General features: G+C 40.8%; 1 protein-coding gene across 3 annotated transcripts in view; it reads left to right on the top strand.

The window, feature by feature from the left end:
* The window catches only part of GAD1 (glutamate decarboxylase 1 (brain, 67kDa)), a 45,412-nt gene that overhangs the window by 15,053 nt on the left and 6,820 nt on the right, over positions 1-23,539 (top strand). For 2 of the 3 annotated variants that reach the window (XM_011945918.1, XM_011945919.1), the window contains exons 6-14: positions 5,295-5,385; positions 12,523-12,635; positions 14,077-14,192; positions 14,277-14,356; positions 14,580-14,634; positions 16,253-16,369; positions 17,857-17,921; positions 21,608-21,686; positions 22,770-22,919. In XM_011945918.1, the coding sequence (XP_011801308.1) occupies positions 5,295-5,385; positions 12,523-12,635; positions 14,077-14,192; positions 14,277-14,356; positions 14,580-14,634; positions 16,253-16,369; positions 17,857-17,921; positions 21,608-21,686; positions 22,770-22,919 (866 nt within the window). Of the gene's footprint in view, positions 1-5,294; positions 5,386-11,042; positions 11,234-12,522; positions 12,636-14,076; positions 14,193-14,276; positions 14,357-14,579; positions 14,635-16,252; positions 16,370-17,856; positions 17,922-21,607; positions 21,687-22,769; positions 22,920-23,539 lie in introns of those variants that run through there. The other variant, XM_011945920.1, reaches the window with a different exon arrangement.

Consider the following 23,539-nt stretch of genomic DNA (forward strand, 5'->3'; position numbering starts at 1 on the left):
TAAATATTTGTGAGCAACAACAACAGAAATATATATACACACACACACACACACACACACACACACACACACACACACATATATATATATGTTATATATGTTTATACACATATGAAAATTAGCTGGGCATGGTGGCATGCACCTGTAGTCCCAGCTACTCAGGAGGCTGAGGCCAAGAGGCAGAAGCTGCAGTGAGCCAAGATCGTGCCACAGCACTTCAGCCTGGGCAACAGATCGAGATCCTATCTCAAAAAAAGAAGAATTTTCATTCTTGGATTTAGGCTATTCACAACCTAAAGAGAGCAGAATGACCCATCCTCTGCTTCTTTTCTTGCCTCCATTTTCAGGTCTATTTCATTCTGATAAATCCTGCCCTTGCCTGTCCCTGACACTAGAGAGAATTGGGCTATTTCCCCTCCCTTTCTGTATTAGTTTCCTGGGAATGCCTTTATAAATGACCACCCATTGGATGGCTCAAAATAATAGAAATTTGTTCTCTCACAATTCTGGAGGCTAAGAGCTTAAAATCAAGGTGCTGGCTATGCTCTCTCTGATGGCTCTTGGAGAGGATCTACCCTTGCGTCTACCAGCTTCCAGGTATTGTGGATGATTCCTTGGCATTTGTTGGCTTGTAGATGCATCACTCCAACCTCTGCCTTCACTTCATATGGCTTTCTTCCTGTGTATGTGTCCAAATTTCCCTCTCCTCATAAGAATGCCAGTCGTTGGATTAAGGCCCACCCCAATCCAGTATGACCTCATCTTAACATGTTTACATCCGCAAAGACCCGATTTCCAAATAAGGTCACATTCACAGGAACCAGGGATTAGGACTTGAACACATCTTTTGGAGGAACACAATTCAACCCATGACACCTTTTACTGGCTAGGCCAAAAAGACACATGCACACACGTTCTCATTCTACTGCAACTTCTGGAGCTTAGGACACTGAGTCACCAAATTCTATTTCCAGTGAGAGTCCTTGAGGATGTCCTCTTGCCTCCTTTTCATGTTCCAGGAGCCCTCTCTGATCAGCAATCCTCATCAAAGCAGTTGCTTTCCAATTGCCTCAACTTCAAGGACTTTGGGGCCTCTGTCTGAGATGCTTAGAAACAGCTCAGACTGGACTAAGCCCAGGAGTGACGCAGTGGTTTCTTTTCCCTATAACTCCACATTACAGTCTGGCTTTCCTGAGCTCTCAGGCAGACAGATCTAGAAGAACTGACTGTCCCTAGCAGAGTTGCCACCACAGGGGAAACCCCAAGGTCACAACTGGCAATCCTGTGTTCTTTCTTCTTGTCTCTCCTTCTTTATTTTCCCTCTCATTCTTCCTCATCATTTGAAGATAGATTTAAGACTGAGACTAGGAGGCTGGTGGTGATTGAGCTGAGTAAGACTATTGGATGTCAAAAACAACGTCTTATAATGAAATAATGATGCTGGCCAAAGACGCTTTTTAAAATGAGGAATCCCAGAGAGCTGCTGAGGTCTGCCAACACCACTGGAATAAGTATAGCTTCATTAAATAACTGCTGGATACACAAGACTCAATTATATGTACAAAGTTTATGTTGTTTGGTTTTTAAAGAAAAGCACTCTATCAATTTACAATTAGTTACTTCTCATCTTGGTCAGATGGCTAATCTATTCCTGACGGAAAACACATAGTGTTATTTGGCTGCATTTTAAAAGGAGTCAGAATTCCCCATGTATGTTAGCTTGACTTGCTTTGGTCTGATATTTTGAACTTTGTCATTTTGCTCTACATGCACTTTCTCAGAGAGATGAGAACTACGTCATTTTATTATGAAAGTCCAGAATGGCGTTGTCCCTCAAATACAAATACATGATTTTATCATAATATCATCTAATATAATCTACAAAACCAAAGCATCTTGCGGTCAGAGAAAGCACTGACGGGCCTGGCCTGGTGACTCCCACCTGTGATCCCATCACATTGGCAGGCTGGCAGGTGGATCACATGAGCTCAGGAGTTCAAAACTAGCCTGGGCAAAACCCCATCTCTACCAAAAATACAAAAATTAGCCGGGCGTAGTGGTGTGCACCTGTGATCCCAGCTACTCTGGAGGCTGAGGTGGGAGAATCACTTAAGCCTGGGAGGCGGAGGTTGCAGTGAGCTGAGATCGTGCCACTGCACCACTCCAGCCTGGGTGACAGCAGGACCTGTTTAAATAATAATAATAAAAAATAAATAAAAGGCCAGGTGCTGTGGCTCACGCCTGTAATCCTAGCACTTTGGGAGGCTGAGGTGGGCGGATCATGAGGCCAGGAGATCGAGACCATCCTGCCTAATGAGGTGAAATCCCGTCTCCACTAAAAAATACAAAAAATTAGCCGGGCGCGGTAGCAGGCACCTGTAGTCCCAGCTACTGGGGAGGCTGAGGCAGGAGAATGGCATGAACCCGGGAGGTGGAGCTTGCAGTTAGCCGAAATTGCACCACTACACTCCAGCCTTGGCGGCAGAGCGAGACTCTGTCTCAAAAAAAAAAAGACAGAGAGAGAGAAAGAAAGCATTGACTTTTATTAGCCCAATGTATGAACCCACTTAGGTACTTAGCCTGCAAACATTCATTTTTGTTCCTCAGAGTTGCTTCTTGGAGCAGATATTTGTCTTTACAGAGTTTGCAGTCTTCCAAGCAATGTGAAACCTCCTGCTCTATCTCAGGATGTTGGCGCTGATAAAAGCATGCTGTTGCTGCCACGTCAAAACAGCTCCTGGTTGCTGATGTGGAATTTAAGTATAGATAAGGAGCAATAGGGTAAACCCCACAAGTAGCTACAAACAGTAGAAAGTATTTTTTCAAGGATATGAATGCATTAATGGGCTCAGCCAAAATAATGAACTGGGTTTTAATAGTGAAAACATACTGATCTGGGTATAGTCTGTGAAGAGATGATAATGGCATTTAGAAATTTCTCTATAAATTAATAAAAGACTTATTTTAAAAAATGAACCAGCATATAGAGATTTCCCATTAACTAAGAGGCACTAGTCAGCCTTCAGCCACAGCAGCTACTTTAAGTGATTTGTAGATATGCTGGACTCCCTTTGTTGTTCTTTTTTAAATGTTTCCTTATGGAAAATTTTAAACTTATACAAAAGTAGAATCCTATAATGAACCCTATATACCTAATGCCCTGCTTTATTATCAGCTTTTACCTGTACCGCCATCCATTCCTCATCACCTACATTACATGAAAGTAAATCCCCAACATAATATTATTATATTCATAAATATTCATTCTTTTTTTTTTTTTTTTTTTGAGATGGAGTTTCACTCTTGTTGCCCAAGCCGGAGTGGAGTGCAGTGGTGTGATCTTGGCTCACTGGAACCTCCACCTCCTGGGTTTCAAGCAATTCCCCTGCCTCAGCCTCCTGAGAAGCTGGGATTATAGGCGCACGCCACCATGCCTGACGCTAATTTTTGTATTTTTAGTAGAGATGGGATTTCACCATGTTGGCTAGGCTGGTCTCGAACTCCTGACCTCAGATGACCCACCTGCCTTGGCCTCCCAAAGTGTTGGGATTGCAGGCATGAGCCACTGCGCCTGGCCCAATATTCATTCTTAAGAATTTTTTTTTTTTAAATCCACAATGTCACTGTCATACCTGGAAAAAAAATTTAAAGCTGCTTAATGAAATATTTAGTCAGTTTTCAAATTTCCAATTGTATCATGAGCGTCATAAATGCTTTAATTTTGTCATACTCATTTGAATCAGGATCCAAATAAGTTTCTTACATGCAATTGTTTGCCATGTCTCCTAATCAAGGGATCTCCCCCTCCAACCCTTCTTTTTTTTTTTCTTGTAGTTTATTTGTAGGAAAGCTTTACTTTAAAAAATAATTCTTTCCTTCTCCTCCTACCTGAATTTAGGCCGTGAGTGGCCCAGCACTGTATCTATCATCTGTTATTTTCATCCAATATAGAGAATTGAAATTGAAATTGAAACTATTTTGTTACTTAATAGAAATTCTGGTAGATATAAGATTTGGGGGCACAAGGTTGTAACCATAAACTAAAAATAAGGTTTTGAAGGACTTTGTGTCCTTTATATTTTAATGGACAAAGAGATACTGTTTCACTTTGTGTTAATCTCTCTTTGTCCATCTTTTGTCTCTGCCAAACTGTATGGTTTTGATACATTATCAAATAGTGTGACTGCATTTATTTACCATTCAGTCTTGTCTTAAAATGAAGTGTATATTGTTAAAAGTTTTTAAATGGATATTGCATATATATTTTAATGACTTTCAATAAAACGTGTTGTTTCAAAAGACCTCAGATTCTGTTGGCAGTGAGCAAAGTAGAGTAACATGGAATCATTTAACTATCTAGGATAGTCCACATGAATATCTAGAATATGGCCCCATACTTAAACTAAGTTTACCAGTGATGCTTCTTTTAGTTTTCTCTGAAAACCAGTATTATTTTCTGAGGACTCTTAAGATGCAGAGGTTGGTATCTTCTGATGTAAGAAGTCATAGTCCAGATGTTCTGAATCATATCCAGGGAAGAATAGAGATTCTCAGCGAGGAGAGTTAGACCAGGAACATTCTAACACTAGCTCTCTGACCGTTTTTGTTTTTGTTTTTTTCAGAAGCAAAGGCAATTTCCACTGGAAACACAGCAGTCAGCATATCTTTCTAACACCAGTTCCCAGCCACACGTCCCTAGATAATCTATTGCGTTGACTCCTTCCTGACAGCTGAGCCAAGCCTGCTGATGTGGAGTTGAGTTTTCCATTGAATGCTAAGTTGGCAAAAACTTGGCAACAATCCTGAATTTGCTGAGAGCAAAGCCTGTTAAAGCATATTGTGGGTTGCACAGGGATTTAGAGTTGTGTAGCAAAAACAATTACCTCACCAACAACTCAGTGAGTGAAATAGGCTGTGACTGCCCATTTCACAGAAGAGAGCTAGGTTATCTCAGCCATAAATTTAATCTGAAGGTCACCTGACTATATATATATTGGCAAAACACATCGAAACACAAAACACTGGAAAGCATGATTTGTTTCATGATATGAGATACTATTCTTTAAAAGCATGATGCTTTAGAAACATAGAAGTTTGGGGGACATCATGAATGTTAATGGTTGGTATGGGGTGGGTCAACTTGCCCTTCCTTCTTCAATATCCTTGAGCAGCCTTATTCGACAGATCACTGGGATGCAAGCCCCATCAGTGTGACCCAGTGGGGCAGGCCGTTTGCCTTGAAGATAGGTTGAGAAATCTGCATTTGTCTTGATGCTTTTCTGTTTCCTCTCTAGGTCATCCTCGATTTTTCAACCAGCTCTCCACTGGATTGGATATCATTGGCCTAGCTGGAGAATGGCTGACATCAACAGCCAATACCAATATGTAAGTCCATATGTTTTCATATAAGCGACCCTGATGTATGACTACAGCTTGTTGCTTTAAAAGTTCAATTCCAGCGGTTCTATTTTATTAAAGTTGCCCTGGTCATTTTTTCTCTTAAAATCTTTAGGTTTAATCATAGTTCTGATTTAATGGTAAATACTTGATAAACTATTGTTGAATTTAATAATGGAATTTAAGAAGAACATGGTCATGAGAAATAATAACTCTGACTTCCAAAATGTAGTGTTGAAAAGACCCATTTCTCTTAATGGTGTATCTAAAGAGGTTATGTTTTGAGGTATGATCTTGGTTTTACCTTTTTCTACCCAAGCACATTGGTCCTTATCATTTAGATCATATTTCTTCCATAATTAAAGCAGCCATAAACCCACAAATCAATCTGATCAACCTACTGCTTAATTAAAAATTCTAAAACAAAATTCAGCCAGTACTGATACAGTATATATTCTTTTCAAAATAAGTGATTGTTTTTCTAAATGTGACATTGTTTTCATACTTGTTTGTATAGGCAAAGCCTTTCTTTGTTTCTAAGTTCTTGAAAATTTACATGAAACTGACTCTAAGGTCCTGTAGGGTATGGGCACAAGTACTACCTGGGTAGTCTTATAGCAATCACCCCAAATTTTCCTCTACATACATGTGCTCTCTTTTAAGAAAATGTCAGATTACAAATTGATGGAGGGTCATCAGAGTACTGCCTTTGCTCTCAACACTACTGACAATGTTTTACCAGTATCTATACATCCAGATAATGGTACCACATTCTATTAAAGTATCCAAAGGAAAATAATAAAACAAATGATCTTATAATAATTTTAAAACAACTACATAAGAATTATATGGGTGTCCGTCACTGTGGAAATATTCAGAAAATAGCCACTCACTTTTTAAGTTCATAGAAAAATAGATTCCAAGAAATGAATTTAGGTGAAAGGGTAGTATTGCTTAAAATGAGAAATTCCATTTGATATCAAGATAGAATGTAAATTATTGAAGTTTAAGGTATTCTGTTTTTCTTAAACTGCTCTCAGCCAGAAAACCTGAAGGGCATTTAAAATTATATAGTGACCCATGTGTATTCTAAAGCTATTAAATGCTGTGACTCAAAATACGTAACTATATTCAGAAAAGTTTCTATTAATTAAGAATTCCTGTTTTCTTGGCTAATTTAAAACAACAGTGACAAATTTTAAAGAGCAAATGTGACAAGTGAAGCCTTTGGTGCTAAAAGGCATAAAAGATTAAACTGATTGAAAAACTAAAATGATTTTCATGCTCCCTCCTTGCAAGTCATGCTTAGCTTCACGGAGTGTCTGTGTTGGGTCACTGAGATTTGAAAGGGCCAAGAGGAATACAGGTCAAAGATACAGTTGCTTGGAATTTGAACAAAAAGCTCCATTTAGCAATCTTTACTGTATTGTGATTTTTGAGATAAAAATATACCAGCCAGCACAGACATCATAGTAAAGGTAATTATAATTTGAGAAAAGACACTAACGCTTAATTGTAGTATCTAGCACTAAGGAACAATTTAAATTAGGAAATATAGTTGTTTTTAACTCAACTATTTGGAAAATAAGTGAGAAAAACAGAGTAAAAAATATATATCTATTAAAATCCAAGTACCCATATTAATATAGGCCCTGAATTTACTCAGCACCTTTAAGTGTGTGTTCTGCAGGGCTCTCAGCTGCTTTTTCCATGTATATATATGTCTTCAATATCAAGGTAAATAAGGGACCTCCCCCCTTTCAACCGCTTATGACCAGATATTCCTCAACCAGAAAAATCCCACAAATTCTCCTTTTTTGGCATGTGTTCATAAAACCAAAGTCTCTTACTCTTCTCTTAGCTCAGCTGCAAAACACTAAAATGTGTCCCAGCCATCTGAGGTCAAGGCCAATCCAACTAAATGACATGTAGTAATTGCAGCTGTACTGAATGGGAGATATTTATAAAATATGATCTGATTCCAACAGATCGATAGAGAAGGTTATTTAAAATAGCAAAATAGTTTCTGTCAGTTCTAGAGACAGGCATTGTCTAAAGAAGTAATAACTATTATCTAGAAATTGTTCTAAGCCAGTTCCCCTGGAAGATCATGAAATGCGGCAGCACTGTCAGGAGCTGAGGCAAAATTTGCTCCCTGTGACAATTCCTTCTCCGGTTGGGAACAGTGTTCAGAATAAGTCTGGGAAAGAATGGCAAAAGGATCTTTCTATGGCAGTGCAGGATTTATTTAGTGATAATGCCTGGTTTTTGGTCCTGTACTCTCATTGAGTTTAGGTGGCACATGACATAGAAAATAAGAACTATATTCCTCAGTCATAGCCTCTTTAAAAGAATGATCCAATAACCTGACTCAGGTGCAAAGTGCAAGGTGTCTGACTGTTAGAATAGAAAGACCGTAGGTTGGGCACAGTGGCTCATGCCTGTAATCCCAGCACTTTGGGACGCCGAGGTGGGTGGGTCACCTAAGGTAGGAGTTCGAGGCCAGCCTGGCCAACATGGTGAAACTCTGCATGTACTAAAAACACAAACATGAGCCGAGTGTGGTCGTGGGCGCCTGTAATCCCAGCTACTGAGGAGGCTGAGGCAGGAGAATTGCTTGAGCCTGGGAGGTAGAGGTTGCAGAGAGCTGAGACTATGCCACTGCACTCCAGCCTGGGTGACAGAACGAGACTCCATCTCAAAAAAAAAAAAAAAAAAAGAACGTCTGTGTCCATGCCTTTACACCTGCTTTTGCACATAGTTTTGCAGTATATTCTTCTTCGAAGCAACAACTCAATGAAGATCCAAAAAAACTTCATAAATGTGTAGTTGTCCAAGGCACCTACAGCTCTTTTCTTCCAAAACAGGGCCACCAAGCACAATTGTGCAGGTTGAGCAGGGCCTGAGTGTAAACAACAGCCTGCCCTCAAACATCTCATGGCAATACATAATCTTAATGGCAAGATCTATCATAACTCTTTGCTACAAGGTTATGATTTCAACCATCTAGCACTTTATTTTCATAGAAAATATCCAGGAGAAATTCTCTATGGGAGTTATTCATCATTTTACACACTGGGCAGGTCATTAGAGAGGAGCTTGCAGTAAGCAGTTCTCGTTTGTCATGGAAAAGCAGCTGTGACATACATAGACTTGGAATTCTGATGAAACACACTAACTCGGAGATCTTAAAACAAATCACTGAATTTCTCTGAAACTCAGTTTCCTCATCAGGAAAATGGAGGATAATAGTATCCATCCTACAGAGTGGTTCTGAAGACTAAAAATGGTTCCAGTCCTAAGTGCCTACTGTATACAAGGTACAGTGTGTGTACCTAGGAAAGGCAACCACCGCACAGTCACTGTTGCTATGTGAGACCCTCCTGACTCTTTTATTTCTGTCTCTCATCATCTGGATAGTAGAGTGTTTCCATAAGCTCCCCTCAGCTGTGTTACCTTTTAAAGTGAAGATGTGCTACCTGCCACATCTTTAAGGAGAAGAGGTCAAGAAGAGTATCAGGATAGTCAGCATGGAAGATTATTTCTCTCATTAAAGAAGTTCCCCGTTTGACAGTCACCAGGGATCCAGATTTTGTGTGCCTTTCTAATCCCTATTGTAGCACATGGCTCCCATCCTCAAAGTTGCATTATGGTACAGGCTGGCTGCTGAAGCTCCAGCCATCACTCCTGTGTTCCAGAACTCAGAAAGGAGGGAGGGAGGGAAGAAGGAAGGGAAGGAAAAGGAAGGGGAGGGGAGGGGAGGGGAGGGGCAAAAGAGACATACTCCTTTTTTATTTAAAAAAAAACAAAAAAACCTTCTCAGAAGTCTCATACGTTTCCATAAAGCCTCTTTAGCCAGAACTTAGTCCATGACCACACCAAAAAAGGGTAGAAAATATAGTCTTTGATCAGAGTGAACAGCAACCCTAAATAAAATTTAACAAAGCAAGGGAAAATTGATATGGCTAGCAACAAGCAGACTGCCACACAAGAACTACAGCTTGTTGACAGTCAATTTGCCTTCGCTCTGAGTGAACCCCTCTGGGAAGGTGAGTTGAACCACTGAAAAAGGCCTGACTCACTTCCCAGCTTGGAATATAGACATGCTCAGAATGCTCCTTTAGTGTCACTCCATGAACGCCACCATCCTACTGTTTTAAATCTTTACTTCCAATCCTATGTTCTTATGCTTCAACCCAGAGCTTCTGGCAGGTTTAGTTTCTGGTTCTGACTCTGAAATGTAATCTTGTACTTTGACTTTAGCATCTAACCAGCTTCTTCTGAATTCATATTTGACCTTTGATCTCTTGACTTCATTTGCTTTCATCAGTCACTTAGGAAAAGGGTACCCAACCTGGAGTCCAGGTTGCAAGAGAAGAATCTCTATAGTTCTATACAAAATGATATGCCTATCTTCATTTTTTTACCTGGAGAGAGGGACTACAGATTTCCTAGGATTCCCAAAAGGGTCTGCGATCCCAATTAGGTGAAGAACCACCGGGCACGGTGGCTCACGACTGTAATCTCAGAACTTTGGGAGGTGAAGGCGGGAGGATCACTTGAGGCCAAGAATTGAAGACCAGCCTGGGCAACATAGTGAGACCTCCATCTCTACACAAAATTTAAAAAATTGAAAATAAAAAATTTTAAAAACTGTTTTAGGTGAACTACAAGGCCTTCTTTAAGGCTGTGGGTGCGGCTGCACAGATTGTAAACATGGCCCAGGATGGGGTGGCAGGGTCAGAAGAGGTGTCAGGAATGAAGAACACCATGACAGCCCATTTGTCAGGCCTGGCTGTGGATCAGCAGCCATGGACTGATATACCAGCTTTCAGGAGAGAATGTCAAGACTAAGCTCATGAGTCAGGAAAAGAGTGGAAAATTGGTCCTTTGGACTCAGGCAGGGACTATCAAACAGGATGCAGCTAAGGCCAAGAACCAGATGCTAGATTCATCCTAGTAGGTTTCCTCCTCAAGGTTGAGAATGGTGTTTTCTAATATCTTAGTTTCCTTAGTACATAGGATGTCACCTGGCAGAGAGTAGTCATTCAGTAAGTATTTGTTGAATAGAACTGAAAGAAAGTTTAGGAATCAGGTACCTGACATAGATAAGGAACCTGAAATAGATGAGATCAGTTAATCTCATGATAAACTCTCTAGACTCTTCCTCCTAATCCTGAGAGTAATGGCCATGTTCCTGGTCCTTGGGGAGGCTAATTCATGCAAACCTTGAGCCTAATTAGCTTTAAATCTGAAGCATGGAGTGGGACCTATGCCTGATATTCAGTCCCACTCCCTCTCCCTTGTCCATGTGGTTCCTGCCTGACCAACATTGACTTTACCCTAAGCCAACTTTCATCCAATCTTTGATATGGTTCTGATATTATGGCATGTGATTTCATTTGTTCCTTGCCTTACCCCAGAGAGCTTTCTTATATAGTACTGGGAGATTCTAGCACATACACTGCCACCATATCTCCTCGCCATGCAAACATTTTTGTCATGTCAACATTTCCAAAAACCAGTGGAACCATTAATAACACATTTGTTCAAGAATGGTTAAAAGCCCATCATGAGTTTGCCTCTTGGTACACTTGGCAGCACAGGCTAAACCAGGAATCCTTCTCTTCTTCTTCCTTTATCAGGCCATCAGACATGAGGGAGTGTTGGTTGCTACGGTGATGGGGCTCAGAGCAGAACCAAAGCATGATTGTGACCTCCAGAGGTGATGGTAACTGCACACATGGTTTCCAAGGGTCTTCCTCCTAAATTTCCAGGGGCCTCCCAAGGAAAATGGACATATTCTTTTTGGAAATAAAATACTTCTACCAACATATCTGAGGATCCTTCAGGATCTTTTTGTCTTCTTTTACCTCCATGTGATTAATTCAACTGCTTTTTTCATCCACAATTAAAACTTAGTAGCTTCACCTGTGTCTTATGTACAACAATCGTTATCTCATCCTTACAAATAGCCTTTCCTCACATTAAGCAAGCAAGAATTCCCGTTAGTCTTCAACATTAGCACTTGGCTCAAACACCCTAACCAGCGATAAAGCTTCCCTATGTCACTTAGCTGAGTCAGTCTAGGCATCTCTTTTCAGTGAGGATGATCTGAGCCCAGCCTACAGACTCTAATGCTAAAGAATGCCAAGCAAAAACAAGAAAGACAAAGAGCCTCAGAGCTTAGTAAACACCTTTTTGTTTTCTGGCTTAATTTTCTGCAGACAGACCTTCCTTGATTTTTTCTTAGGCTCCACGTTTGATCTCACGATCTTGTTTCAATGATTAGTCTACCAGACTATGCCTCTGTGTTGAATTGCTTTGAAAAGAGCATTGCTTGCTACTTTTAAATCAGTTTGTTAGAAGACAAATGTAACCTGCCAAGATATCTGATGCCCACAGCTAGCTGTGTATGCCAGTTGACCGTCTTCTTGTTATTTATAATTTGTAATTAGAAAATCATCACTTAGAATTATTCTTGACAGATATTGACTTCAGAGAATTATAGAAACATAGCTGTCCTTGAGGATTATTAGTAGAAAAACCATGTAGATAATTATATTGAGATCTTTAAAACCTGGGTCAATATTTCCAATTATCTTCACAGTTAGCTTTCAGATGTTTACATTATTTTTAAAAGATAGACTTTGGCTCTGGCTTTTATATATTCTACAAGTGCGCAACTGGCAGTCAGTTTTTTTAAAAACAAATTGTAAACCAATTTTACGTAGAACTTGGAATGCTTTTTTCAATTAACATTTGCATTGTCCTACAATCTTAGAGGTAAAAGGGACTCAGAAAAATCATTTTCTTTCCTTCTATTCCTCTAGGTGGACCATGCCTAAGACATTTCATTCAGATTAGAATCTATTTTGTTGGTGAAGTATCACAGGGCTGGCACTTCCACCACCTCTCTCAGTAACCCAGGCTGGTTTCTGACATTTTATGATTGGCAACTTAATGCATTTCCAGGAAATGAATCATGTTAGTGGTTTTGAACAGCTTTTTTTTTTTTTTTTTTTTAGAACCCAAATACAAATATTAAACCAATCCTCTGTGTTCCTAAAATAAATGGTTTGACTTCTTTATTTTCTTTCATCCTTTTTCTTACCACCTTTCCAGGTTTACATATGAAATTGCACCAGTGTTTGTCCTCATGGAACAAATAACACTTAAGAAGATGAGAGAGATAGTTGGATGGTCAAGTAAAGATGGTGATGGGATATTTTCTCCTGGTAGGTTTCTCTTCTCTTCCTCTTCTCAAGGTTTGGGATTCTCAAGAATACAAAATATGAAGTAGGTTTGTAGAAGAATAATGCCTTAAAATTTTTTTTGGATACTCTGACTTGCTTTTTTTCCAAGATGAAGACTAGCAAAAATGCTACATTCTGTATGAATTAACTAACAAAGGCTATGCATAAATCCATAAAAACTGACAAAGGCTGTGTCTAGATCATGCTAAAGAACCCCATTTTTTTTTTTTTTTTTTTTTTTTCTTTTTTTCTCTCTGACACCTGCTTGCCATTACACTGAGTTCCTTGAAATCAGGGATCTAGCTAATAGTCATATGTTCATGGTACGTGTTATATTTTTTTTTTTTTTTTTTGAGATGGTTTCACTCTGTCATCCAGGTAGAGTGCAGTGGTGTCATCTTAGCTCACCACAGCCTCGAACTCCTGGGCTCAAGCAATCCTCCTGCTTCAGCTTCTCAAGTAGCTGGGACTATAGGCATGTGCCACCATGCCCAGCTGTTTTAAAATTTCTTTTATAGAAACAAGGTCTCACTATTAAACAACTCCATTGTGTCAACAGCAGTTTGATTATGCTGGGGATCAGTGAATCAAGATTATTAATTAATTGATTTCAGTCAAAATAGTATATCTACTTTGAATCTCTAGCTTGAAGTAGATAAAATAAGAATTTTTAAAACAAGGATAAGTATTCTGATGGTGTCAGAAACAGTGTGATTGTGTACAAGGGGAAAAGAATAAATAAGAATCGCAGTTATCTAGGTAATTCAAGCAGGCCACAAATTTGCCTAAGTTTAATTGTGAGATAATTAATGTAAAACTAACTAGTTTGTGTTGGCCAAACATACATAGTTATGTCAGTTCTCCTTGTGTCTTTATTTAGGTAAACATGAGTTTGTTCTTATTTTAATAAACTTAGAGTTCTCCTAAATGACTCAGTAACTCAGCTGGGCTGAAGAGAGCACTTAGGCAGGTAACCGAGAAATGTCATTGTTTCTTTCTGTAGGCTCCATTACTCTTTCTTTCTCTCTTTCTGAACTCAGGGAACAGATTCATCTTTGTTCAGTAAATAGATTGAGCAGAAAGTAAAGCAGGAAGGATATAACTCACCTATCCCTTTACAGCCACTGATGCAGCTACCTCTTATATTTCTGTCTAGACTTCAGGTGGAAAGGGCACTGAAGTACATGAATCACCTCCAGCCAAACCGCCTAGATAGCTTTGGTAATAAGTGTGACTACTTGTATTCCCAGGGTAAAGGGTCCAGTGGGAAGCCCCAGCAATAGGGAAGCCAGCAAAACCTATCAGGATATTATCCTTCTGCTTCCTGACCTCCCTTGTCTCTTGAGACACCAGCTCAGCGTTCGTTTTTAGAAACAATAATGAAAGAGCCTCAACACCTCCCAATATGTCCGCTTGCTGACAGGGGGCGCCATATCCAACATGTACAGCATCATGGCTGCTCGCTACAAGTACTTCCCGGAAGTTAAGACAAAGGGCATGGCGGCTGTGCCCAAACTGGTACTCTTCACCTCAGAACACGTGAGTCGGGGATGCTTTCTCATGGATAGAGGTGTTTTTCAGGGGACTCTCCAACTTCTAACCTCGAGCCTCTGTTTGTTGCAGAGTCACTATTCCATAAAGAAAGCTGGGGCTGCACTTGGCTTTGGAACTGACAATGTGATTTTGATAAAGTGCAATGAAAGGTAGGCAGGGGAGAGTGAATATTAGGTTCTTGATGTATTAAATGTGTTCATCTGTTAAATTTGTTTTATTGTGCTTAAAGACTGGCTCAGTACAGTGTGCCAAGCTGCTAATGGTCTGTTGAAAATATCCGATTAAATTGCTTTTTGCTGCTGCTAAAGTTTTTTTCATGTGCAATCTCATTGATTCTTCATTTTAATTTCCCTCCTTTTCCAATAATTATAGGGGGAAAATAATTCCAGCTGATTTTGAGGCAAAAATTCTTGAAGCCAAACAGAAGGTATGTACTCTGTGGTGCATCTGAACTCCAGTTTAAAAATACCTTCTTTCAGCTCTAGACAAAAAAGTCCTTGATCATATGAGACAATTTTCTTGTGCTTCTAAAATTCTATTCTTAGATATTTGCTTATTTCCAACTTGTAAAATGATTTGGTTGTAAAGCTGTGTCTACACAATATCAGGGATTTTTTAAACAATGAAAAATTCAGTCATTAAACTATTTGTCCTGTCGTCATGGTGCCAAGTGATTGGTTTGATGTTCTTCAATAAATCAACTCCCTGAGCATCAAGAAGATATAGCCTAATTGAACTTTTTACTTACTACTTGTTGGGTATTATCTCATTTTAACAAATGCCATTTTAGCTTAGGATTCTGTTTAGCAAAGTGCTTCCATGCCCTGGCAGATGGCCCATGGTACTTGGCAAATCCAGCCTCAACAAACTCTATTAAACAAAAAACTCATAGAACAGATGTATCCACAAGTCAGTGCCAGGTAGCTGTCAGGCCACTTACCAACACATGGTTGTTTTGGTTACATTCTTATACCTCCTTCTCTAATTGTAGTTATTTGCTGGGGTCTTGGCACAGGAGGTGGGTCTAAGTGTTGTAAAGGCTGAGCAAGGAGCAGAGGTGGAGCTGAGCTTCACAAAAGCCTAAGAGATAGGGCTGGCATAGGGGGTCACATCTGTAATCCCAGCACTTTGGGAGGCTGAGGCAGGAGTATCCCTTGAGCCTAGTAATTCAAGACCAGCCTGGGCAACATAGGGTGACCCACATCTCTACAAAAAATTTTTAAAAATAGCCAGGTGTGGTGGTGCACGCCTATAGTCCCAGCCACTCAGAAGGGGGAGGTGGGAGGATTGCTTGAGTTGGAGAGGTAGAGGCTGAAATGAGCCATGATCATGCCAATGCACTCCAGCCTAGGTGACAGAACAAGAACCTGTCTCAGCAAAAAAGAAAAGGTTAAGATTCACAGATTTCCCCAAACTTGTCTTAGATCTATTACTCTACTCCTTCATTTATTTTTTGTTTATGTCAACATTTCACCATGTCCACTGTTAGTGAGTGTATCAGCTTTCACAGTGTATAGACCTTTTTTAAATAATAAACCCCACAATGTTTCAGTATAATTATTACATCAATACACTTAAAACAACACAACCTCTTAAAAGAATGATGCCCAGATGATATTCAGAACTACCTGACCATCGTTCCAAACACTTATTATTATTCTTTCCTGCCTTATTTTTTGCCATAGAAATTATTGTTATCAAACATACTATATATTTTGCTTATTTAATTTAGCTTATTATCTGTCACCTGCCACTAAAATGTAAACTCCGCAATGACAGAATTCTTTATCTCTTGTGCTCACTGCAGAGTCCCTAGTATCTGTGGCAGGGCCTGGCACATAAAAGGCACTCAAAAAATATTTGTTGAATAAATGAATGAATGAGTGAATGGGCCAACAAAACACTACTAGATGTAGTATCTGGTAACACATAAGCTTTGCCAATTACTGTTAGAAATAAATGTTATACAATTCTGCTTCCTGTGGAAATCAGCAAATGAGAAAGGTTAAAAACACTAATCAGCCTGTATCTGTCTTACCTTGTAGGGATATGTTCCCTTTTATGTCAATGCAACTGCTGGCACGACTGTTTATGGAGCTTTTGATCCGATACAAGAGATTGCAGATATATGTGAGAAATACAACCTTTGGCTGCATGTAGATGTAAGTGCTATAACTCAGAGAGGCCAGTCCATGTTGGGAGTAGAGGCAGCTCTTTTTTATGATTTGCCTCAAGCTTCTCTCCACGCCCCAGCCAGCCCTCTCTCCACACCACATTAGTTCCAGTTCTTGTCTGGACCCTAGCCAGCCATTCACAACTGGTACACACCACAGACATGGAACATCCTCTGGGACTCATCCAGTTCCTTACTAGTCGATTGCTATCTTCTGTGTTTCATCCTAGAATATGGTCTCATTGCTTTCCCAGGTAGCTTTGTTGGGACAGATGGCTACAGACTAAAATATAACTGATTTCAGAGTGAAAAAATAGAAGATACAACATACAGAAAGTGGCCATGAATGTGAACCCTCAGCTACCTGCCTTCAGTCCAGCCATCTATGACATGTCTCTTAAAAAGAATATATCTGGCTGGGCTCTGTGGCTCACGCCCATAATGCCAGCACTTTGGGAGGCCGAGGCAGGTGGATCACCTGAGGTCAGGAGTTTGAGACCAGCCTGGCCAACATGGTAAAACCTGTCTCTACTAAAAATACAAAAATTAGCCAGGTGTGGTGGTGGGCGCCTATAATCCCAGCTACTCTGGAGGCTGAGACAGGAGAATCGCTTGAACCTGGGGACAGAGGTTGCAGTGAGCTGGGATCATGCCATGTCACTCCAGCCTGGGTGAAAGAGCGAAACTCTGTCTCAAAAAAAAAAAAAAAAAAAGAATATCTGCTACATTTAGGAAAAATAAGGCAGTATATGAAAGGCATTGTCAACTAAGAGACTTAATCCCAAATTTTCCCAGAAACACAAAAGATGCATTTTCACATGTGTGACTGGGTATATTTTTTTGTTTTTTTCTTTCTCTGCACATTTTCTTAGGGATTTAACTTCACACAATTGGCTAGTAGGATAATCTGCCTTGCTACTGAACTAATGACTAACAAAGGCTGTGTATCATGTGGCATCCCAACTAATCAGTAAACATGCATCGTGGTACCCACAAAAATGTCTTCTTGTTATATAAGCTGTTGTGAGACCTCCAAACCCAGCAGGAACTGCTGCTTTTTGAGTTTTTCAGGAGCTGTTAGAATTCTACTCTGGGAAGAACCAGAGAGCAGTCCTCAGTTTTTTGGGCAGCTTCCAGAGCCACCCGGAGGGGGATTCACTGTGTTGGCTTTCCACAGCACATTGGGCTATTAGGCCACTGGACCTTTGGGTCTTGGCAGAACAGGCACCTCAGGCTCCTCAGGCTCAGACCTCGCCTAGCTGTATCACTTGTGCAGCTACACTCCAGAGGAACTTTGAAAAAGCAATGAAGAATCACAACTGACTGAACAATCAGTGTGGGCTGAACTTTTCAGAGAAACTTATGTTTTTCACCTTGTACTTTCTTGCTCATGTTTTACTAGAAGTGAGAAATGACTAGTTTTAGATTCTTAAATGTCACTGCTCCCCTCTTCCTCTCCTTTCTCTGTCCCCACAGGCTGCCTGGGGAGGTGGGCTGCTCATGTCCAGGAAGCATCGCCATAAACTCAATGGCATAGAAAGGTATGGGCCAGAACTCGCCAGGCCTCTTTCCACCCAGCACATCAAACAGACCATGCTCTGATGTCAGCCTGCACTGCCTTGCCCTGATCCCCTGCGTCATATTTCGGTCTAAATTCACTTTAGTTCAGCAGGCATTTGTTGAGCATTTATTGGATGATTGATTTCCCAGTCAAAGGAGTCCTGAAGAAATTCACAATTTAGAAAGAGAGAAAGACACTCCAGGTGTGGTGGCTCACGCCTGTAATCCCAACACTTTAGGAGGCTGAGGTGAGAGGATTGTTTGAACCCAAGAGTTCGAGGCCAGCCTGGGCAACATAGTGAGACCCTGTCTCTAATAACAATCAATCAATCAATCAGAAAGACAAGTAAACAAGTAGTTAGAACACAATGTGATAAGTGTAACAGGAGGCAATTGCAGGTACACAGGTAGGAGAAGAGAGAGACTAACCAGTGAGAGGAATTGGAGGCCATCAGAGTTTGCCAAGGGCACAGGAAGGGCCACTGGTTCACTTTCCTCTTCTTCCTCATTAAGCTTACTTCCAGAAAGGGCAGGACACTCAGCTCCTAACTTATTTTCTTTTTTACTGTTCAAATTCAGTAGATGTTCTAGGCCAAATATGATTTTGACCTGACTCCTAAGTGTTGATCCATAACAAAGTCACAATGATTCATTGATTCATTCCGCATATATTTACTGAGCACCTATCATGAGCCAGGTAGGGGTGGATGTGAATATTCAGTTACCTGTCTTCCAGCCACCTGTGGTGCTTTTCTAATAAAAATGCATATCTGATAAATGCAGAAAAATAAGGCAGTATATGAAAGGTGTTATCAACTAAGAGATTTGCCCTCCTGAAGTTTACATTCCAGTAGGCTAGATGTTCATAACAAATATTTAATCTGTCTCATAGTAAAGAAAAATAAAACAGGGTTAGGTAACAGTGAGTGACAAGGCATGCTGTTTCAGACAGGGTAGTCAGAGGCCTTCCTGAGGAGGTAACACATCAGCAGATACTGCGATAAAGGGAGACAGGAAGCAAGGATATGAGGAAGAGTATTCTAGGCAGTGCGAGTGGCAAGTGCAAAGGCCCTGAGGCAGGACTGTTCTTGGCAAGTGGGAGGATCATCAAAGAGGCCAGTGGGGCTGGAGCAAGGTAGGAGAGGTAGAAGCAGACTAAGGAGGGAGAGGCGAACATGGAGCAGGCAGGGAGAGCACGCCCAGGGCTCCTCCCACAGCCAGGATTCTGGCTTTTGTTACCTCTACTGTGCCTCCCCAAACTTTTGTCTCAGTTTTGAAAGACCAGTGTCAACATGGGTGAGACTGGCTCTGTCAAGTGGACAACCTCGTAACTCAGAGGATAATGTAAAAAATTTGAGCCAGGTGTAGTAGCCTGTAATCCCCGCACTTTGGTAGGCCAAGGAGGGCAAATCACTTGAGGTCAGGAGTTCAGGACCAGCCTGGCCAACATGGTGAAATCCTGTCTCTACTAAAAATACAAAAATTAGCAGGCGTGGTGGTGCACACCTGTAATTCTAGCTACGCAGGAAGCTGAGGCTGGGGAATCACTAGAACCTGGGAGGCAGAGGTTTCAGTGAACAGAGATCATGCCACTGCACTCCAGCATGGGCGACAGAACGAGACTCTGTCTCAAAAAAAAAAAAGAAAAAAAAAAAAAGAACTCTGGATGAGCCAGGCCAACTTAACTTTAGATTTCTCAGACAATTTTAATTTTCTGTCTTTGAGTCTAGGAAAACTTAAAACATTTCACACTAGACTTTTTCATTTCTAACATTTTAAATCACATACGTCTTCTAAAGGAAATTGAATTCATATTATGTCTTATTACTTTCCTTTTGTAGCAGCAAAGAATCACTTACTTCAGACCTTTAGGATATGCAGAAAACCATTTAAGACATTTTATGAGACCTAAATATAATTTTTTAACAACTTGGTAAATGATAGCAATGAGAAATTTGATTAAATTCACTACCATTTAAATATGACCTCACACTGATGCTTTTTAGTGAGCTAAGCACTTAGTTAACTTTCCTTGGAATTTTTCACAGGTCTCTTTCACAAAGGTTTTATTATACACTGAAGGGAAAAGATCTTCGGACCTTCTTCTCTTTGCCTTGAAACACAATGCACATATGCACTAAATTATTTTGTTAGGTCCTTTAACTAAAGGACCTAAGCAGGATGAAGAGGTTGAAAGTTCACAGCAAGGGTTTAGCTCTAGGGAGAGCAGAGGCAGGATGATTCTGAACCAATTGCTCTATCTAGGGGAAAAGATCCTTCACAGGTATTAAAATGCAGCACCTAGCTATGGGCCAGGCCTTTGGGAAGGAGTCTGCAAACCAATGAAGCAAGTTACCCATGTTTTAATCATCATACATTAGACTTAGTTGTTTCTGTAATGCCCTAGCTAGTGTGCTCCTTAACCATCTAATTATGTCTGACAGAATGATGCAGTTGCTAGGAGACCATGCTTGTTAAGCTATCATTGCAGCCCAAACTGGCAAAATCACTCTCATTTAGCATTTAAATAATGCTGCTAGGCAGTCAGAGTCTAGACTAGTCCAGTCGAGCCTTGCTTTTAGGTACCACTCTTGATACTGCCCGGTAAGTGGGTAGGTCAGCATCACCAGCCTATAAATGAGAAAGGCAGAAAGAAGCCATTGTGTCTCCTAGAGAAAAGCAGTCTAGTGGAGTGGTTATGAACAATGGCTGTGCAGTTAGAGGCCTTGGACTTGAATCCTGGCTCCAACACTTCCCAACTCAGTGACTTTGGGTAATATATTTAACCTTTCTGCATGTTAGTTTCCCCATCTAAAATAAAGGTAATAATTGTACCTACACTATAGGGTTGTGATGAGAATTATGTGTGCCAGGCACTCTTACAAGCGTTTTACATTTTTTTTTTTTTTTTTTTTTTTTTTTTAGAGACGGAGTCTCACCGGGCCACCCAGGCTGGAGTGCAGTGGCCGGATCTCAGCTCGCTACAAGCTCCGCCTCCCGGGTTTACGCCATTCTCCTGCCTCAGCCTCCCGAGTAGCTGGGACTATAGGCGCCCGCCACCTCGCCCGGCTAGTTTTTTGTATTTTTTAGTAGAGACGGGGTTTCACCATGTTAGCCAGGATGGTCTCGATCTCCTGACCTCGTGATCCGCCCGTCTCGGCCTCCCAAAGTGCTGGGATTACAGGCTTTAGCCACCGCGTCTGGCCGCATTTTACATTTTTTAAGTTATTTTGTCCTTTATTCAATTCTGTGAGGTATACACTTCCCATTTAACAGAAACTGAGGCACATAAGAGTTATATAATGTGCCCAAGCTAACAAATGTCAGAGCCAGGACTCAGACTTAGACAGTTTGGCTCCAAAACCTGAGTTCTTAACCATGATACCATATTGATGTAATACCTGAAAGCTCTCAAAACAATAAGACATATAAGTTATTCATAAATGTTAGTTATTGTTAATAGCAGTTACCTCTAAGATGCAGTCCCCAATGTAATGCTTTGAGACTGCCTGCAAAACATTTGTTTACTACTTGATTAGTCAATTCAGGAGAATAGGCATGGATAATATTTACTGACTTGAATTGGGATGGGTGGTGTTTTCCTCAAGAGAACAGTTGCCTCCTTCTGACTCCTGCACCTTCTTGAAGTCTCATGTGCTTCTTTCAGGGCCAACTCAGTCACCTGGAACCCTCACAAGATGATGGGTGTGCTGTTGCAGTGCTCTGCCATTCTCGTCAAAGAAAAGGTCTGTACTCCCTCCAAAGCTATGCTGGAGCCCATACATTCCTTAGAAAGTACAAAAAGAGACACACGTGGGGTCTCTTTGCAGTACTTGTTGGCTGACTCACGAGATTGGCAGCCCCATTGAGAGACGGCTGCTGCTGTCCTTTCCTGCCCTTGCAGCTAACCTGGTTTATTCTCTTGGCTCTTGCTGGCTACTGCATTTCTTCCTTGATCAGTACTCAGGGTCTGTCAGCAACTGAACCTTTAAGGGAATTATTTAATTGAGTATTCCTTCATATTTGCACAAAAAAAGTGAGAGCAGTTAGGTGAGGCATCCAATCAGTTTTGTCCTCAGTGAGGACTAAAAGCACTCACTGGAGCATACTCGGAGTTCTTAGCATGAATGTGTGGTCCCAAGAACTGAAATAAATGAGACAGAACAACAACTACAAATATCAACTTAGGGCCACAAGGAATGTTGCCCCAAAAGCTGCTATAAATGGTTGAGCCTCATATTCCCTTCTTCACATGCCTAATAATAGGACCCTGCCCTCCAAGGCATTGTTGCTCCAGTAAAACTTCTGCACACAGAAGAATTCCAAAAAGTCTGTCTCCAGCCTGTAGGAGCCAGAATCTGCACAGCCTCTTTAGTCCACTCATACACGGAATCCATGTTCATGTCATAGGAGGTCCTGGAAAGGTTGGAAGACTTTTGCCAGAGTGCTTTTGGAGAGAAAAATTCTTCAAAGCATGAAACTATCCCACCCACGGAGGAAGTTTCTATCTCTAACCCCAGCCCCCTGAATGCCATAGCACTTCCCAGTCTTGAAACAATCCCAGACACCCACACACATTTCCCCTTAGACGGATGGCATCTGAGACAGAAAAATCACTTTCTAATCAGAGAGTCAGAGAAAAAGGGATGGCAGGTTTTCCAAGAGTTATTTTAGAAAAGGTCATCAGAACAAGCGTAAGGCCTCATAAAGACATCAGAAGAAAGATTGCATATGACCCCAAGCCTCTCCTTCCAAGCCAGCCTGGTTTTAAAGCCACCCACATCTCTGATCTATAAATGCAGATGCACCCATCTTGATTTCCATGATAGGGTATACTCCAAGGATGCAACCAGATGTGTGCAGGATACCTTTTCCAGCCAGATAAGCAGTATGATGTCTCCTACGACACCGGGGACAAGGCAATTCAGTGTGGCCGCCACGTGGATATCTTCAAGTTCTGGCTGATGTGGAAAGCAAAGGTATGAAGGGAATAATTCAGAAAATAGAGCAGAAACGTAATTTGCACAGACTCGCTGGCAAAAGAGGGGCAAAGATATATCACAGATAATTCACTATATGTGGAATCAGTATCTAGATAATTGAATTAACTGTGTTTTCTTTGTGAATGAAATTATTCCTTATGTGAAATTCTCTCTCCTTTCATTCAGTCTCCTCAATTTGAACTATTATGAAGTCTTCTTAGAACAACTAAAACTTATGCCAAGATAAGGATTTCCACAGCAATCCTTGGGGATGATGGAATTATTTAGTGCAGGCATAGAGAAAGAGATAAAATAAAATAAAATTACTGCATTATTCTGAGTAGAACCTTGAATTCTTTCTTTCTTTTTCTTTTTTTTGAGACAGAGTCTTGCTCTGTCACCCAGGCTGGAGTGCAGTGGCGTGATCTCGGTTCACTGCAAGCTCCACCTCCCGGGTTCACGCCATTCTCCTGCCTCAGCCTCCCAAATAGCTGGGACTACAGGCGCCGGCCACCACGCCTGGTTAATTTTTTAAAAAAATATTTTTAGTAGAGATGGGGTTTCACTGTGTTAGCCAGGATGGTCTCGATCTCCTGACCTCATGATCCACCCGCCTC

The sequence above is a fragment of the Colobus angolensis genome, unplaced genomic scaffold (genome assembly GCF_000951035.1).
Source record: "Colobus angolensis palliatus isolate OR3802 unplaced genomic scaffold, Cang.pa_1.0 Scaffold247, whole genome shotgun sequence".
Taxonomy (NCBI): domain Eukaryota; kingdom Metazoa; phylum Chordata; class Mammalia; order Primates; family Cercopithecidae; genus Colobus; species Colobus angolensis.